We start from the raw sequence: 20,201 nt of genomic DNA, 5'->3' as shown, positions 1-20,201 counted from the left end.
TTCATCAAGTGTAATGTAAAGTGTCGTTGAATAGCAGTGTTGCTGAGCTTGTTGTTTCAACATTCTAATTGATAATAAATCTAGTTCACCTTTAGCGGGAGACTCGTACTGATTCACTTTGAGTGAAAAACTTGTGAATTATAATATTTGATAGGTTAATAGAATAGTTGAGTGGACACTTGTTAATCCAATTTAGCTCAGTAAAAATTTAGTGGCTTTGTGTTACTAGTGTGTCGACATGTTAAGTGGAATGTTTAGCCGATTGTATCTCATCTCCAAGATTAAGAGGAATTCTTAATCTAATACTCCCTCCGTAATGAATACAGACCGCAAAGTAATTAATAATTTATAATATAGATTTATTCATTATGTCCATAATTTACTATTTTTACAATAATTATTAAATTATTTTTTCTTATAATTAATCCAACATGCTCGACTTATGAGGATCGGAACTTTCATTTGTAAATATGAAGATATATTCCCACAAAATCCAAAAAAAAAAAAAAAAATGAAATACGTACCACAAGCGAGAGTAGTGTTATAAATACGCACATGGCGAGCACGTGAGATATGGATGCAATCAGTATTGGGGCTGTCGGCGGGAGACCGTACAGTGAAGTTGTGTATCGTAACATAGTCGGAATATTCTATAAATAGATGCATCCGAGGACCATTCTTCATTGTTATTCCACTTATTGTTATGTTTGAACTATGTTCAAATCTAACCGCCTGCATAATTAAATAATAATAAAGAAAACATATAAAAAAATAAAATGAAAATAATTTTTTTGAAGTCCTAGAATTGAAATAATTAATAAAATTGTAACGAGGAGAACTTGATCGATACTTTGTTGATACATGCATGATTTGCAATTGCTTTTAGGTTTTCTTTTTCCTTTATATAAATTTCTATTTCAGCAATCGCTTTGAGTTCATTATTTTAATTTATTTATTTTCAACATAGCAAATAAATAGTAATTTAAATGGTGGATACTATTTACTTAAATAAGGAGTATACAAAAAAAATAATACAAATTTTAAGTTATTTTAACAAAGTATAGTACGTATATACCCGTGAGTAGGGATGTAAACAAACCAAGCCGTTCGCGAACTATTCGGAGCTCGGCTCGAAAAAAGCTCGTTCAAGTTCGTTTAGAGAAGTTCGATAAATAAACAAACCAAACTTGAGCTTAGTAGTATTCGCCTCGTTAGCTCGTGAACATGTTCGTCAAGTGATTCAGTTTGAAAAATATAAATTATTAGTATATACAATTTATATTTATCCACTAAAATTAATAATAATTGTATTAAATCTCTAATTAATTTTATTTGTCATAAGAAAATAATTAATATATTTATTATTTTAAATAAAATAATTTATTTTTAAAATAAAATAATCAATATTTTGAATATAAATATAAATTTAGAAAGTTCGTATAGGCTCGATTAGGCTCGTGAGTCGCTCACGAGCCTCAAAGTATTCGATAAGTAAAGTTCGGGATTCGATTCGATAATAAACAAACCAAACTTGAGCATCACTATTCGGTTCGGCTCGGTTCGATTACACCCCTACCCGTGAGACGAGAAATAAAGATAATTAGGTCCTCAAATAAATAAAATAAATATACATACATGTGGAGTGGAGCTGGTTTCGATTTTGCTTTTCCACCATGAATCTCCAAATCCTTCGATTATGCCTTCACCCATAATTTTTATACCTTTGCTAACATTTTTAAATAGAATCCATTGCAAATCGGGTTTCACCCAATGTTCTTTTAATGGAGCCACGATTTTCCCCTCCACCTGCATAAAATAATTTTACAAATTTAAAATAATGAATATTTTTAGGAATTTCATAGATACAGCTAAATACAAATTAATGTGGAGGTGAAATATGACTCAAACAGTTGAATTAATTTTTCTCCTACATTGAAAAAATAAATAAATTACAAATGAAGTCGTAGGAGAAATAAAATTACTTGAACCACAATATTGTGTTGGCATTGACTTCCATCAAAATATATTGTTTGGAGTAGAAAGGTAAGTCCTGATGGAACTAACATAATTCCTCCTTTAGTTTTGCATGCAATACCCCATGTTGCTCCAAACGCCTGTAATAAAAATAAATAAATAAAATTTCGATTTATCGCGTCAGTTTTAATTTGAATAAAAATTGAATTTGTGAATAAAAAAATACTATAATAATAAAGTTTATGTATTTTTTTTACTCTTCAATAGTAATGTACAGAACCAAACTACACTCAAAGTTAATGTATTTAGACGCTAATAACCCAATATTTATCCAGCTAACAACATGGCATGTTGAAATAAGCAAGTTGTTCAATTTAATGTACCCAACTAATAATATATCTACGAGAGTGTCGTGAATATTATATATATGAGTTAGTATAATTTTTCATGTTGAAAGAATATCCTCAAAACACGTGATGAATAGTTATATATGTAAAAGAAATTAATCTCTGGGTTTCCGTCTTATAAAAATAAGTGTTTTGTTCCATATTTTGACCCAAAAAAAAATACAAAAGAAAAGTGCAAAAACCCATTAACAAAAAAGATTAAAAAGTATTGGAATTTTAAAGTACATTTTTAACCTACATACTCGTAATTTATTCTTAATTTATATAGTGGTTTTACCTTTGCATCATCAGTAACTCCATCGCCTTTAGCACCGTAGTCTAATACATTAAAAATGGAAAAATCAGTACAATTTCCACAATTATTTGGCCGATTAATAATTGTGATGTCTTTAGGTGTAGTGTGATGTTTATTTCCCTTTACTAATGAAAAAGCATAGCAAAATGCATTTTCTGAAGAGAAACAATACAAGAAAATGCAAAATATAAACCTAGCATGTATTTGAAGAGATACTTTCATTGTATTCTTTTTTTCTTTTTCTTTTTTTGGTGCGTGTATTTCTGTTTTTGTGTGTGTTTGTGTGGAAAATTCTAAGATTTATATATAGGACATAAAAAGAGTTGTTTCATGAATCTAGGATTTATAAAATTAAATCAAATCAACTTTGTGAATATGGGATTCACTTTGGGGTTATAAGGAGAATTTCATTTCGTCATTCATTTTCAATACGTTTATAAATATATGGCAATTTGATTAATATTTATTCTGAATGAAAAATATACCAATGTTTGGATTTTGGTAGTCTTTGGCAGAAACGTATACCATATGTGACTTCGATAAGCGGTCAAATATATCGTTAATTACATCATCATAAATACAAATTAGAATTTGTAACATGATAAAGTAATTGTTTGAAAAAAACACCATAAACTAATTTATTTATTTTTCGAAAATGAAATAGATATTATTTTCGGATGATAAAAATTTATGTGTCCAGATTTTTTTTCCCCAATAAATTACTTTTAGTTATTAGAAAAACATTTCAAATTCAAAAGTACATATTAAATCGCAACATAGTGTTTTCTGTAGTTGTGAGCATGGCTGCGAATTCTCTCATTAACCAAAAAAAAAAAAAAATCTAAATATACAATCAAGTTGTAAATAATTAAAAATACATAAGACTAGCAAGAAATTTGAGGCATAACGAATTTTTTTATGTATAGTGCTCTTTTGGTACGGGTGATTAGAGTGTATAATTATGGTTGTTCTTCACAAAAATGAGGCCATGTGTGAAATTATAAAAATGAGCCCCAATATATTATCGTACGCAGTACATTGAAAAATAAAAAATATTCATTACTTATAAAAAAAGTGACTTTGTCTGCCATTTTTACTTACAAAATCATCTACGATATCGTTCAAATCTATGTTATCTAAAATCTTTTTTTCTATACATAATATTGCCAAATCAGTCAATCTCCTTGGGACATTGATGATCTCAAATACATTTTCAATTGCACGTAATATATGATTATATGAATTTACTTACTCATAAAGCTTATGTCTCGATTTTTAATTTGATATGCATATTGAATATTTTATTACTCCCTCCGTCCCATTAGGCTTCTGCCATTTCTTTTGGGCACAGTTATTAAAGAGAGTATAATTGGTGTAGTAAAAGTGTGTAAAGATGTGGGGTCATATTGTTTGTAGTGTAAAATCATTACCAAATATAGAAACATGACAAGATCAATGAAACAACTCAAAAAGAAAAACAGTACAAGATCAATGGGACGGAGGGAGTATTAATCAAAGTGCGTGATTTTTAGGAAAAACAAAAGGAAAAAAAAAGAGAAGAAAAAAGAAAAGGGAAAAGTACAAAAAAATCTAGAATTTAGGAAAATTTGTTAGAATTAGATGAAATAAATGGTTGAAAAGGTTCATTATCTTTAAATATCTAAATTGCCCTCATTTATTGTTATAATTACAAATTACTATCAAATTAATTTGAAATTGATTTCAAATTGAATTTTGACTTTGTAATATAATATAAATTTGACAATAAATTATGTTGTCTAATATTTTTTTAGTATATATAAAGTCTATAATTAATGGAATATATTAAAAAAATTGGGCCCTTAAATTTTTGGGGCCATGGGCCGTCGCCCATGCTCGTCCACCCTTACGATATATCTATAACACCTTAATAGAATATAGGGTTATTGGTCCCTAAATGCACCAACTTTGGAGGTAATTTGGTTTTGCACATGAACTTTGAAAGGTGTAAAAAAAATATATGAACTTTAATGTTGTAACAATTTTATCACAAGTTCAAATATTAGATATTCGAACTCTATAAAAATCTTACGATTTACGGGTTTAGAGATGTCTTATACGATATCTTTTAATGATGTCCTATACGATGTCATTTTTAAAACGCCCGATGAATACCCGCGTCGATATTTCGACTTGCCGCTTCAGCTTTAATTTGAGCAAAAATTGAATTTGTGATATTGTATAAGACATCTCTAAACGATATCGTATAAGACATCTCTAAATCTGTAAATTGTAATATTTTTATGGAGTTAGAATATCTAATATTTGAATTTGTGATAAAATTTCTATAACATTAAAGTTCATGTATTTTTTTTACACCTTTCAAAGTTTATGTGCAAAACCAAACTACCGCCAAAGTTAGTGTATTTGGGCGCTAATAACCCTAAAATTGTCACACCCCAATTCTTGAAACAATAACTATAACTGGGGTACGACTCATCATTTAAAATGAACAAGGGCAAAACCTTGTGAAATCCGAATAAAAGGGATAACACTCGGGCTTAGCCCCTTTGGGTGAAGAAAGACAGGTATTCAAGTGATACAAATCCTTCAACAACATAATAACTTCAGGATCACAAGTTTAGTGTCATGCTTCAGATAACCAACATTCACTGATCGAAATACTTGAGAGTCAATGGTCTAGGCTCAACAAAAGATATTGTTTAGAGTCACAACATAATAGGTCTTAAGTTAAAGAACAAAAGACAGATACTGGCTAGTTCTACAGCGGAAGTCAAAATAAGGAGTTGAACTCTAGCCTCAGCTCTGCCCCGTCATCACCAGTCATTAACCTGAAAAATATTTGAAAATATTTTTGGGCTAAGTACTAATGTACTTAGTGGGCTGCAACTTTTGAAACATTTCACAATCTTATAAGAGCAGTTTATCCAATCTTACTGACATGACATAGAAGGTTTTAAAGAGAAATAACTTCTATGCATGTTAAAACATTTTATATATATATATATATATATATATATATATATATATATATATATATATATATTTGATTGCGCGCAGTTGTCACACTCTATTCTGTTACTCGCTGTGATCCCGGACCTTTTAGCCACCGACGGATCTCTGTCTCCCGCTTACTTGAACTGAGGGCGTAACCCAGACAAGTTTACTTTGACCTCGGGATGCTACCTAGGCAGGCCTCATATTTCTCATGCTCCGGAACACATCCAACCGAGCACCCTTATAACGCCTCTGGTTAGTGCCCGATGGAGATCAACCCACCGAGTCAGCTAACAAGTGTACACAATTCTCAAACAACGTATTAGGTCATAAGAGAACCTCAATTGATTAACTGTACGAGCCTTAAACATGGTAGAGTGCACAAAAATATTTATTAGATAAACAATTTGTATTTCATGAAACATTTAAGCTCATTAGCTTAATCATACATTTGGAAAATAAGCCCACCTGTATAGGCAATGCTTGTCGTTTAACGTTATCTCTGAATCGGAATAGCAGTGCTAATCCTCCTGACGCTCAAAGCCTACAAGAAATCTATTCTCAATAGGTCTCTTAAATCTAAACTCAAGTCACGGTGAAGTGCTTAATATTCTATGATTCACTTAGTCGGGTTTTCAAAATTTAATGAATAAATAATTGAAAACTAAAATTCTTGAATTAAGAACACCAACAATATTCTTACTCGACTTTCTTTTGTAATTGGAATTATAATTAAAACCAATTAAATACTTTTATTGCAAGTATAAATGCAATTTCATGTCATGCTTAGCATATAATAAGTAATTACTTAAAATATGCACATAATAATAATTTAATATTATTATGAAAACTAGTCTTTGAATAAATTAATTAAAATAATTAATAGTTCAATTAATTTAAAATAGGGCAGCCCAATTAATTTAATTAATCAAGACAGCCCAAAGTTTTAAAATAAAACTGACCCAAAGGATATTTAAATAAGGGCCCAACTGAAAATAAACCAATCAGCCCAACTGAAAAATTAAACAAAAAAACGGCCCAACACAAAAGCCCAACCCTAGCCCAACACCCAATTCCTATTTCCCTTCCTCTCCATCAGTCACGCACTCACCCAACTCAACTGCTCGTCTCTCTCTCAACTGCTCGAACTCACGGCCGCTGCTACTCCTTGTGCCCGGCGACGAGCGCCGCCCCGGTCATCCTCACCATCACCATCGAAATCCTAGTCCCTCTATTCACCTCCCTTCCGGCGACGACAACAGCGACGAGCTGCTGCAGCGCCTGAACCCTAGCCACCCCAATCCAGTCGCCCTCCGCCTCCCCTCTTCTCTCCTTCCGTCCGTGGCCGAGCGACAGCGGCAGGGCCGCCGCGCCCTGGCCTCCCTCTGTCCTCCCCTATTTCTCCCCCGACTCACAGACGGCGTGCCAGCAGCAGGGGAGCCACCGCCGCAGACCACAGTCGTCCCTCCTTGACAACGGTGAAGACCACCGCCGCCGCCTGAACTCCCTCAAAAAGAACTTCCGGCGACAGCAGCCATGGCTGCCGCCGTCGACTCTCTCCTTCCCTCCACTGACTCAACCCAGCAGAAACACAATACTGCAAAGGTCTCGACCCTTGTACCAAAACAGGGGCAGCAACCCGACTCAACAAGCACAACAAGGCTCAAGACTCCATTTTATCAACATGCTTCAAAACATTTTCTACTCTTCTTTTCTTTTAACAACAGTCATGCATTGTATATATGTATGACAGTGTATGCATATGCACCGAAATGATGAGATGAAAGTATGTGTGTGATTCTTACTTGCAGTGAAGATCTTTATACAAAATGAAGTGAGTTTCTTAATCAAACTGTGAAATGAAAATAAGCAGGAATTAAAAGATGAAACCTTTGAATGTTTAGTGGGGAAAGCCCTCAAGCTGAAAGCTTCGTGTGATCTTCAAGAATTTTTTATTTGAGTTTGCTGAAATTTGAGGTGTGTTGCTGTTGGATTAGTGAGGGGAATGGTTGCTCTCTATTTCAGTTGTGTGGGGTGGTGAAGGAAAGGTCTTGATTGAATTGGGAGTAGTTAAATTGACAGATAAGTTTGGGGCATTTTATTGTCTTGCCAAGCATGGCAACAAGCCTGAATTTTGGGCTGCTTGAATAGGTGTAGGGTGGCTGATGGGAGAGATGGTGTAGGGTGGCTGATGGGAGAGATGAGTGTAAGTGAGGATTTGACATTTAAAATCCTCATGATTGAATTATTGGAACTGTAATAATTCCTCAGGATTTGCTAATTAAAAGCTCGTGAAAATGTTTGAATGCTAAATTAAATAAATATGCAATGCATATAAATTTAATAACTAAATTTACAAATATTTTTGTAAATCATTTTTGTTGGAATTAAAATAAATTCTTTTTTTCTCAATCCGGCATGAATCATCTTAAATCTAAGTTCAAAATTATTCTAAACTTAGCTCGAGGAAACGGGTATTACAAAAATATATCCATAACACCTTAATATCTTATTTGGTAAGAAATAATATGAAACACACGGCCTCAATATCTTATTTGGTAAGAAATAATATGAAACACACGGCCTGTGTACGTGTGTTGGTCAAGCGGTAAGGGGTTATTGCCTAAGACCAAAGGTCTTGGGTTCGAATCCTCTGTGGCGCAACCTTTAAATTTATTTATTTAATACTATTAATTTATCAAAAAAAATGAAACACATACGTAATACAAATCTTAATTATAACTATTATTAACTTTATATAATCTTAATACATCACACTAAATAACATACTCCCTCTGTCCTAATAAGCTTGTTTCATTTCTTTTGAGCATAATTAATAAGGATAGTTAAATTAGCGTAATAAAAGTATGTAAAGGTATGGGGCCACATTATTTGTAACGTAAAATCATTACTAAAAATAGAAATAGGACAATATTATTGAAAATACCCAAAAAGAAAAATAGAACAAAATTAATGAGACGAAGAGAGTATATATTATATTTTATAAATATTTTAATATATTCTACCAAACATGATATTAATATGATATATAGACATCCAATCAAATTTATCACATCTTATCTCATACCACGTACCAAACGATATATCTGGTTCCGCGTTTGATAGGCGCGAACATGAATTCCACAATAAAACTAATTTAATTATTAAATATATTAAAGAATGAATGGGTTAAAAAAAAGGACAACACACATTATTTGAAGTGATTATATTCATATTCACCATATATATAGGAATAGTCAGGGCTAGCATATATATTCACTCAAATAATCACATCTTCTCGATATACAATACAACTAGTACGGTATATGTATTATATCTGTAGAGTTAAGTGTGGCTGCATAAAATTAGGTAAGTTTGTTACTCGAGGGACTATTCGGCAATTTAGTAACTCATAAGGATAGCTCAGCAAATTCTTCAGAGAGTTGGTTTTATCAAACGGCTCATTCAAGAGTAGGGATGGCAATCTACCCGTGGGTAACGGATATCCGCGAAAACCCGAACCTATTAGGGTGGGTTTGGATACCATTTGATATCCACGGATAGTTTCGTGGTTGCAATTCACTATCCATTTAGTTCGTGGGTATGGATTTTGATACTTACTATTCATACCCGCGAAACCCGTTTACCCGCGAAAAATACCCGCCAATTACCCGTCAAATATCCACAAAAAATTCCATAAAATATGGGCTTTGAATATATATTTTGAGATTATGAGCTAGCATATTATATCTTAAAATATGTCCAAACAGAAACTGAACTAAGGCCCAAATTCTAATAGTCTAATTTAAATTTGAATTTTGTTGAGCAATTATAGAATTTTGTTGGATTTTATATTTTAGTTGATGAATTTGAATTTAAACATTGTTCTTTGTGGATTTCAACATATGAAATTGAACTATGTTATTTATGTTGATTTTTTTTTTCTATTAAATTCGTTGTAAATTTATATTTAGATTTTGTTTCGTGAGTATCCGGCGGATAGTAGGTGGCGGGTATCCGGCGGATAGTGGGTATCCGGTGAATAGCGGGTGACCGATACCCGTCGGATAGCGGGTTCGTGAATACCCGACGGGTAGCGGGTTTGGATACTATTTGATATCCATGGATAGTTTCGTGGGTAAAAACCACTATCCATTTAGTTCGTGGGTATAGGTATGGATAGTCACTATCCGTACCCGTTGTACCCGATTGCCATCCCTATTCAAGAGCTGTCTACATTCTGTTATTCCAGCTGCATATTATAGTGTCTAGGTTCAGTGTATTTGCAACTATTATTTTCTCCATTACTTAAGCTTCGTTATCATCTTCATTTTGGGTTAATGAAACAGTGAAATCGCAGTTAGATTAGAGATAGAAGTGTTGAGTGGAAAGCTGTAAATCTTGAGTGTTTAGTTAGCTTCTTCTCCTTCTGTCCTGTTCATTGTACTATGTAACTTGTGCTTGAGATTAGTAGTAAAATCTTTATCTCTCTTCCGTTGACGTAGATCGAAAGATCGAACCACATAAATTGATGTTCTCATTTATTTTCTTGTCTTTCATTTGCTGTTCTTCGTTTCTCAAGCAATTCCACAACACATCTGCGCACACTATGATGCCGAGCGCACTAAAGAGTTTGTCGGTAATTAATTCTCATAACACATCTCATCTCTAATGTAAATATGATCATAACTTGTTTATATAATATATTCTACTTTTATAAGGATATCAAATCAATCGACTATGGAATCTCAAACTACGTTTATGTATCCCAACTATTAATTGAGGAAAATAGGAGTTTAATCAACAAGAGCCACCACTATTACTTGGTTGCTTATGGGATGGACCTCCATTGCGCAAACAAGTAACAGTGGGAGTCGTAGCTGTTTGGATTTCTCCGAAAGCCTCCCAACAGAAGGGACTATCATTCTTGGCATTCAGCGACGGATGTAGGATTATGGTGGATAAAGTTATCCCGGAGCACGGTGTCGACTCGCTACATGCGAGTCGAATGGGATTAGTAACATAAGTTCCCTTTATAGATTGATAACTCACACTAGAAATAGCAACGTTTGAGGTCTTGTTTGCACATCTGTGTCCGTCGCAATAGTATTGGTCGATTAGGATTGGATTCTCCACTTCGGAAACTTGTATATTCGAAAACATTACTCCTTGCACTGACCCTGATCCACCCTGTAAGGTAAAGAATGTAATTTTAATATATAAACCACGACACATCTACATGAGAACGATAAAGAGTGTTCACTTTAGATGATAGCTAAGTTGGATTGATAAAATATGAAAAAATACAACCACCATCTTAAAATCATATACTTCATTTGTCCTATTAAAGTTGGCTTGTTTTCCATTTTGAGTTGTTCCACTAAAGATGGCTTTCCATAAAAGACAATATTTAACTCTTGAAAAATTGTGGACCCTACCACTTTTATCTAATTTACACATTCTCCTTAATCTCAGTGCCGAAAAAAAATGAGCCATATTTAGTGGGAGGGGGGGAGTATATGATACCCAGAGATAGAGCCAAGCCCCGGGCTCAACTTGGCATTCGTTTGGGCAACTTTTTAGTTATTACATTAAGGTTGTAATGTATTTTGTATTTTTTTCGACCTTCTATATATAAAGTTGTTATTTCGCGCGTTCAAACTTGTTAATAAATACAAAAATATAATTTTGTCCGCTCTTATTTGGAATCCTAGCTCTGCCCCTGATGTTACCCATATTTATAAAGTCGATCATGAATTCTACCTGCCAAGTTTTAATTCTGACGCCGTTCATGGTGTTCTTAATTGTTGAATCGCGGACCGTGATATTCGAAACACATGCTTTAGTTCCATCTTTCCCTAATCCTCCTATGCTTATACCGTGACCGGGCCCACAATTCACGTTGTGTACATATATCCCGTTGCATCCTGTTTGTATTGAAATGCAATCATCTCCTACAAAATAATGAAAATATATAAAATTATAAGTTAATACACGAAATTTGTAATTTGGTAAATTGATGGATATGCAATGACTCATGTTTTAAGGTGTGAAGTAGCAATTTCCATTTTGCAATATGTATATTACCACAAGCAAGATTGGTAGTATGAATAATCACATCTTGGGAGTTTTGGAGATGGATTCCATCAGTATTTGGGCTATTGGCAGGGGACGAAATGCTAATGCCAGAAACTTGAACTCCAACACAGTCGTCAAATTTTAAATGTGTCTGCGGACTGTTTTGGATCGTTATGCCCGTAACTGTTACGTCTGTGCTTCCGTAAAATCTAAGTGCCTGGAAGAGAAAAACAAGGATTGGCATTAGTCATTTTTGCCGCGTTGTGTGTCATGCTTGAGATTCCATTTGATTAGGGACAGAATTAGAATTTTAAAAATGTACGCGGATGAAATTATAATTATATATATATAATAAATTTAAATTTAATTTAAAAAATTAGAACGATCGCCGAATTGAGCTCGGGATATGGCTCCGTCTCTGCATTTGGTGTAGCAGTTACCTTATGTATTATTCGTTTCTAAAAAATCCATCATTATATAATACGATTTGAAATTCTTGCTCTCTTATTGATTCATGGTCCTACATGGATTAATGATAGATTTTTGTTTTATTTGTCTGCAATTCTACATCTCTTTACAGAAATTTATTATGTAATTGTTCGAGTCTCTATTAAAACGAGTGAACTATATATGTATGAGTAGTGCACACATATTACTAATTTTTTTTTTATGAGAACAAGTAATAAAATCGCCTTTTTACATATCAAATTCAAATATATAACTCTGATATAAGATTATTTCATTTATTGTAACTATAAACACAATTAAAGTAATTATTCATCAAATTTCAACTAATTACAAGCTAATTTTATATAATAGTAGCACCCACATGAAAATGTGTGATTACCTGTGATCCGTGACAAATTTAGATTTAGAGGGTACTGATAGGAGTTTCAGCACCCCAACTAATATCTTTCATTTTCTATTCTTATAATATATAATATGTTGTCTTTTTTTATTTTTCTTTCGGGATTCATGTTGTAAGAAATTTTATTTTAACTTGCACACTAATTTCCTATTTTCGATCATGTGTGTAATGCATTCTATTTTAAATAATGGTACTATTATGTTTCTCTCTACGTTGTGCATATATTTGTGTGATTGATTGAGAAAAAGTATTTGTACTCACCGTTGGTTTGGTGCTAGGCATTCCTGCTTTGTCCTCACCCTCTCCCTGCCATGATAAATGATTTTAATATTTAAAATATAAACATATACACATTTTACGGGAAAACTTCAATAAATTAATAACCTTACAACCTAGAAATTTTATTAACTTAGAGAGATATTATATTAATTTATAGAAATTTCATGCATGTTTAATTAAATAAATTTATACTAGAAATAATCGTGTTGAAGGTCGTTCAATACCACCGGAAGCAATTACGCAATATGAAATAATGAAAGCAACAACAACTCTTTGCAATTTTTTATATTAATTGGAGAACACAACATCAGAATTTTTAAATGAAATTGGAAAGGTTTGAGAATGAAATGAAATCCATTCAAATTTCAATTTCAAGACAGATTAGACAATAATATATCCATATTTGAACAAGATACAACATTGATAATTATAATATTTTAAGAGTCTTTAATTTATAATATTAACATGACCTGTATATTTATAAAGAGGTTCTCCAAAAAATTATACTATTTTATAAAGTTGTTATTTTTTTGAACTAGCTAACCCAAATGGGGACCAAATAAATTTGTTAATTTAGAGAGTTTATTAATTTATTGAGTATTATTTTAAAGAAGTTTTACTGTGTACAAAGATTAGATTCACGTAAGATTATTACCTGCAGATCTGAAGCATCTTCCTGATCAGTTTGATACGTTGTCGTTTTATCATTCCACCATACTGATCCTCGTCCGTCGATTACTCCTTGACCTTTGATCGCTATTCCTTTCAACTTGGAGAAATCCAACCATTGTAATAGCCCTTTCCCCCATGCTCCAAAATTTGTTGGAGCAATTATTTTTCCATCTAGCTGATTTATATATACAAAAACAAGTTCTAATACATCAAAATGTCACATCAACTTGAATATATGCATGCAACTAGATGGGTGTGTTCTGAATAGCCTGATTTTTTATTTACAAGACATTTATTAAATTTGAAACCAACATTTTCTTAAAAGGTATTATAATATCTATGCTTATATATTATAGACATGATCATTCCCAAGCGCCTACACGTTTAGGTTGGTATGACTTGTCGACAATACATAAAGGGTGGCTTCAACATACCCCTACACGTTTTGGTATGTATGGCTCATTGACAACTATAATGTGAACAAATAAAAGTCCTTAATTATCGAACTTGAGTCTGCTCTGTTACCATATTATAATTGGACCAACACCTCCTTAAAATATCTTATAAGAGGAGAGTGTATTCCAAACTCATATTAAAGATATGATCCTTATCAAATTTATGTGAGAAAAAGAAAAGAATGATTTCAACAACATGCAGTGACATGCATCAATCAATCATTTGATGAAATAAAAGTCCGGATTTACCTGGAATACAATGTTAGACTGACAATTGGGCCCAGAAAAGGCCATAGGCTTCACAAGAAACACAAATCCTGACGGAATTAGGACCGTAGATCCTTGTACCTTGCACGCATCAGCCCATGCTTTTTCAAATGCCTGTCGAAAATATGAATAATTTTCAGTTCTTAGATAATAATTAAAGATTTATGGTGGATTCATCACTTTGATAAATAAATTAATGATTTAGGGTTCGAATCCAAGAGGTTCCAATTTCTTTTCTTTTTTTTTTGAATTCATAATTTTTTACAACTAAGTCATAATATTTTATAGCAAATTCATAGTGTATCATCGAGACCAGAGCTAATTTGAACCACTCCTTATAATGAGTAGTGGAAAAATGAACCACCGTAGTAGAAAACAGACAAACTTACACTTGTATCGTCGGCAACGCCGTCGCCTTTCGCGCCGTAGCTACGAACACTAAAGGTGTTGGATATGGTAACGCTAGGAGTGGCGTTAGCATCCAACACATCTCCGCCGTTGTCGTCGTTTTTATAGACGAGCGGCCTGCCTTTCGAGGCAGTTGGCGGACCGGCTTTTCCTTGCTTTCGATGCTTGTGGTTTTTGGCATTAGCGTTGATCGAGTTTTCCGACAAAAGCAAGATGAGAACTAGAAAAGTAAGATTCTTCATTCTCAAAATTAATGTTGTCTTTATGTTTGTAAGAGGAAGTGAAATATTAGTTGGTTGTTAGGTATTTCAGATCGGTATTTATAGTTGGTGAAAATGATTATAAAATAAAATAAAATCACTATGCAGCTCATGTGCTAAACAATGCTAATTTGTTGGTTTCTTATTACGTACATTGACAATTTACAATTTCCTTTCGTGTACGTTAGATAACTAATCAACTACAAATTTACAAATTACTTTACAAAAATAGATTTGTATATAATCCCGACAAAAAAAAATTAAATCGAGCCCATTAGCTACATTATCTTATAAAGATATATAGGAGTAGTATTATTTTCACTCAAATTTACTACAATTATCTTCATTTATATCTGAGGCACTGTCGATTTAATTGGAATATAATTAAGGGTTATTAGCGCCTAAATACACCAACTTTAGGGTAGTTTGGTTTGGCACATGAACTTTTAAAGGTGTAAAAAAAATACATGAACTTTAATATTGTAGCAATTTTATCACAAATTCAAATATTCGATATTCGAACTCCATAAAAATCTTACGATTTACTGGTTCAGAGATGTCTTATACGATATCTTTTAAAGATGCCCTATATATACGATGTCACAAATTCAATTTTTGCTCAAATTAAAGCTGGCGTGGCAAGTCGAAATATCGACGTGTATTCTGACGTTTTAAAAAATGATATCGTATAGGATATCTCTAAAAGATATCGTATAGGACATCTCTAAACCCGTAAATCGTAAGATTTTTATGGAGTTTGAATATCTAATATTTGAATTTGTGATAAAATTACTACAATATTAAAGTTCATGTATTTTTTTTACACCTTTCAAAGTTCATGTGCAAAATTAAACTACCCCAAAATTGGTGTATTTAGGCGCTAATAACCCTATAGTTAAATAGGGCTTAGTTATAACAATAAAATAAATTATGAATAAAAGGTAGTAAATAAATATGGAGGCAACTATTAACATGTGATAATCTAGAACGTATGATTAAGGTTGAAAGATTATGAGAGTATTTAAATTACGTCAACTGTCTTTGTCACAGTGTAAAGAGAAGTATACTTTTTGTATATATTACTTGTAGAAAATGTTTTATATATTCTCCCTGACAACCACAAAAACTTTTCACTAAACATTATACCTCATGATTGCAAGAAAATGACCATATGATCGATCCATTAATTATTCAGCACCACGATTGTAGCTTGCTTCGAAAATTTGTGAGAAAGGAGAATAAAATATGTAATGTTAGGTTATCAAATTCTATAGTTGATAGTTATTTAGAGGGGGTGAAAATTTACTTGGGTATAAATATTGGAGGGAGTGTAAATATTTTCAATTAATTGAATATCATTATTTAATTATTATAAATAATTTATGCAACACTATATATATACTGATATATAGGCATACCACCACAAGAAAAAAGAATTAATAAATGAATTTTTTTAGTTAGTATAATTCCAAATCGTGCATGCATGTAGTATTTTATTGTTGTAGAATATAAAGAATTTGATCCGCCAGCAATTTTTGACAATGATAAAAGATTTGGTATGATTGTTGCACATGATGTTGGATATATTTTCGTATATATATTCTGATATTCAACATTTTCCGTTGATAAGACACGGGTGGTGGATTTCATGCATGTATGTCTACTATTTAGCATGTTAATTATAAGCTATTGCTTTCAACAAATTTAGAGAGACTATATCAGTATTAGTGTGTGACGTATTCAAGTATCATTTGTATTTAAGAAAAATATTAATTATTATTCAAAAAAATTATAATTTTATATCATGCTTTATATATATAATTTCATTTATATAATTCCATTTATTATGTTCTAAATATATATATATATATATATATAATTTCATTTATTATTAACATAAATATTTATTTATTATTGATAAAAATATTACTAAATGAGGCGGGGCAAGGCTACGCATGGCCGGGTAGGGATGTAAATGAATCAAATAATTTTGGTTCAATTCGGTATTCGATTCGAATTTTTGATATTCGAATACGAAATTTTATGATTCATACAAATACTTTTTGTGATTCGTTTAGTTATCGAATACGATTCGAAAATCACGATATTCGTTTCAGTATTCGAAAATATTCGATATATATATATATATACACACACAGACACACACTAAAAAATAAATAATAAAATAGATTTAAAGTAAAATAAATAAAAAATACTAATATTTGTTAAAATAAAAGTGAATTACAATAATAACATTGTTGATAGCATTCACATGCTTGCTTTATTTATTCAAATAATTCTAGTTAATTGAAGTGCTATGACATACTTCTATTTATTGATGTGTTATGTAAGAGTTCTTATTGATGCTTGCTTTATTCAAATGCTTACTTATGTTATCCAAACTTTTGAATATTAGGTGTCACATCCCAATTCTTGAAGGAATAAATATAATCGAGGTGTGAATAATTCATAGAAATAAACAAGGGAAATACCTTGTTAAAACCCGAAATAGGATAGAAACTCGGGCTATGCCCCTTTGGATCATAAGTTTTGTTTCATGCTTCTGACAACCGACATTCATTGGCATAAATTTAGTAGTGAAGAATCTAAGCTCGGTCAAATATATCATTTGAAATTTAACATGAAGATCTTAAGTTGGAAAAACAAAAGACTGAAATGAGTAATTGCTACAGCGGAAGTCTAACATAGGAATTTAACTCTAGCCTCAGCTCCGTCCCGTCAGCACCGGCCAGCCAACCTGAAAACATTTGAAAGTATTTTTGGGCTAAGTACTAATGTACTTAGTGGGCATGCATTTTCTGAAACATTTTATATTTTCGTAAAGAGCAGTTTATCCAATTATACTTGACATGACTTAGAAGGTTTTAAAATGAAATAACTTCTAAGCATGTTAAAACATTTCTTTCATTTGTGCGCACATGTCACACTCCCTTTCCGTTACTCGCTGTGATCCCGGACCTTTTAGCCACCGACGGATCCATTACTCCTGCTTTACTTGGACTGAGGGCGTAACCCAGCCAAGCTCCCATTTGGGACCCAATGCTCCGGAACACATCCCGTCGAGCACCCTTATAACGCCTCATACATGATTAGTGCCCGATGGAGATCAACCCACCAGGTCAGCTAATAGGTGTACACAATTCTCAAATAACGTGTTAGGTCAAGAGAGAACCTCGATCGATTCATTGTTGCGAGCCTTAAACGGAGCAGGGTGCACAAAATATTTTATTGGATAAACAGTTTGCATTTAATAGAATAAACAATTTGCATTTCATTGAAACATTTAGAGCTTAATAACTCAATCATACTTTATACATTTGGAAAGTAAGCCCACCTGGTTAGGCAAAGCCTGAAGATCGTAATCACTTATAAACCTGTCTTGGGAAAGCAGCGCTAATCCCCCTGGTCACAAAGCCTACAAGAAATTCTATTCTTAATAGGTCTCGTGAAGCTAATCTTAATTCATGGTGAAGTGCTTAATATTCTATGATTCACTTAGCCGGGTTTTCAAAATTTAATGAATAAATAATTGAAAACATTTCTCTTGAGTTAAGAACACCAACAATATTCTTACTCATCTTTCTTTAATAATTGGAATTATAAATAAAACCAATTAAATCATAAATACTTTTTATTTCATGATGCAAATGAAATGTCATGTCATGCTTAGCATATGATAAGTAATTACTTAAAATATGCACTTAATAATAATTTAATATTATTATAAAAATTATCCTTTAAATAAATTAATCAAACTAATAATAGTTCAATTAATTAAAAATAAGAAAGCCCAATTTAATTAATTGAAGGCAATCCAAAGTCTTTAAAAATAATTAATCAAACTAATTAATAGTCTAATTAAATAAAATAGGGAAGCCATTTAAATAGATGAAATAGAGCTCATGCTTAAATAAATAATAGCCCATATAAATTTAAAAGATGAGGCCCAACTCAATAAAATATGAATGGCCCAGACTGAATAAAATAAATCGGCCCAGCTAAATAAAATTAAAAATCGGCCCAAGCTTTTAAAAATCGCAGCCCAAATCTATTTAAAAATCGAAGCCCATCACTCATAAAAATCGGCCCAAATACTCGGCCCAAATCCCTCAAGCCCAAACCTCTACCCTATTTCCCCTCTCTTCCTTCATTCTCACGCACACAACACATCTCTCTCTCCCTCTCAGCCGCTCACTCTCTCTCGCTCTCTGCCTCTCCCGCCGCCGCCACCGGACGGCAGCACCGTCCCCGGAGGCCGGCGGCTCCGCCTCCTCTCTCCTTCCCTTCGACCTCAAGTCTCCCTCTCACTCTTCCCCCACCTCACAAACCAACACACGCCGCGCCCCTCTCCCGACGCCCCTCCTCTTCTCCCTCTCTCTCGGCGGCAGCAACCGCCGTCACGGTCACCGCCCGACATCAGCGGGCAGAGCCGCCGTGCAGCGGCCTCCTCTCTCTCTAACTTCCGCCAACGAGCAGCGGAAGCCGCTCTCTTCCCCGACTCCGGCGACGCAACAACAAAAGCTGCCGCCGACCGGTGACTCCCAGGCCGCCATCGTCCTGACCTCAACAAATCCCCAGCCCAGACCAGATGCTACCCCCTTCTATTCCGGTGAGCAGCAGCGAAAACCGCCGCCATCCATCGGCGTCGCGGCCACCACGCCACCACCGACAGCAGCAGCAGATGAGGCGGGCTGCCACCGGCGCCCTCTATCTCCCTCGACTCGACTCAGTAGTGACAACACCCAACAGACCCAACTCAGACGCACCGGCATCAACCGGCTCGACACAGCAAGTTCAAAGGCAGGGAAGAAATCAAAGCTTCAAAATCTATTTCTTCTTTTCAGTGAAATCCATGTTCTTGAGACAGTTCAAGTCTTGTTTAAAAGCATAAACAAAAGTTCCAGAATCCTCTTTTAATCAGGCTTCATATATATATATATATATAGATGTACACAGATCATGAATGCATATATGTTTTCGTATAACAGTTATTGTAGATGAATGTGTGTATGGGTGTGATTCTTGATTGGGCAGCCGAAGTTTGTGTGTTCTGAAATTTGTGTGTTCTGAAAATAATAGAGAATATTGTAAAAACAAGTAGTGAAGTTTAAAGAAAATGAAACCTTAAAACTTTCGGTCGAGCTTGTCTGAACTTGGTTGATTTTGATGCAATATTCGGTAAAAGCTTGGTTCTTGAATCTAAAATATGGAATCTGAGTT

General features: G+C 33.3%; 1 protein-coding gene and 2 long non-coding RNA genes across 3 annotated transcripts; all 3 read right to left on the bottom strand.

The window, feature by feature from the left end:
- Window positions 1-5,257: 5,257 nt before the first annotated feature.
- On the bottom strand, window positions 5,258-7,839 carry LOC130989488 (uncharacterized). Its single transcript, XR_009090639.1, has 3 exons — window positions 7,564-7,839; window positions 6,142-6,217; window positions 5,258-5,507 (listed from the first exon to the last, which is right to left on the bottom strand). It is a non-coding gene; the product is annotated as an uncharacterized LOC130989488 (long non-coding RNA).
- A 2,466-nt stretch (window positions 7,840-10,305) lies between these two features.
- Window positions 10,306-14,988, bottom strand: LOC130989399 (polygalacturonase At1g48100-like). The gene is made up of 7 exons (XM_057913380.1): window positions 14,682-14,988; window positions 14,275-14,406; window positions 13,554-13,745; window positions 12,881-12,925; window positions 11,761-11,968; window positions 11,437-11,627; window positions 10,306-10,863 (listed from the first exon to the last, which is right to left on the bottom strand). Exons 1-7 carry the CDS (start codon window positions 14,940-14,942, stop codon window positions 10,474-10,476), a joined length of 1,419 nt encoding a protein of 472 aa, XP_057769363.1. The 5' UTR covers window positions 14,943-14,988; the 3' UTR covers window positions 10,306-10,473.
- A 2,448-nt stretch (window positions 14,989-17,436) lies between these two features.
- LOC130989478 (uncharacterized) lies at window positions 17,437-18,966 on the bottom strand. The gene is made up of 2 exons (XR_009090627.1): window positions 18,316-18,966; window positions 17,437-17,718 (listed from the first exon to the last, which is right to left on the bottom strand). It is a non-coding gene; the product is annotated as an uncharacterized LOC130989478 (long non-coding RNA).
- Window positions 18,967-20,201: the final 1,235 nt, after the last annotated feature.

The sequence above is a fragment of the Salvia miltiorrhiza genome, chromosome 6, assembly GCF_028751815.1.
Source record: "Salvia miltiorrhiza cultivar Shanhuang (shh) chromosome 6, IMPLAD_Smil_shh, whole genome shotgun sequence".
NCBI lineage: Eukaryota > Viridiplantae > Streptophyta > Magnoliopsida > Lamiales > Lamiaceae > Salvia > Salvia miltiorrhiza.
The sequence above is the reverse complement of the archived record's forward strand: the minus strand, read 5'-3'. Positions and strand labels throughout refer to the sequence as shown.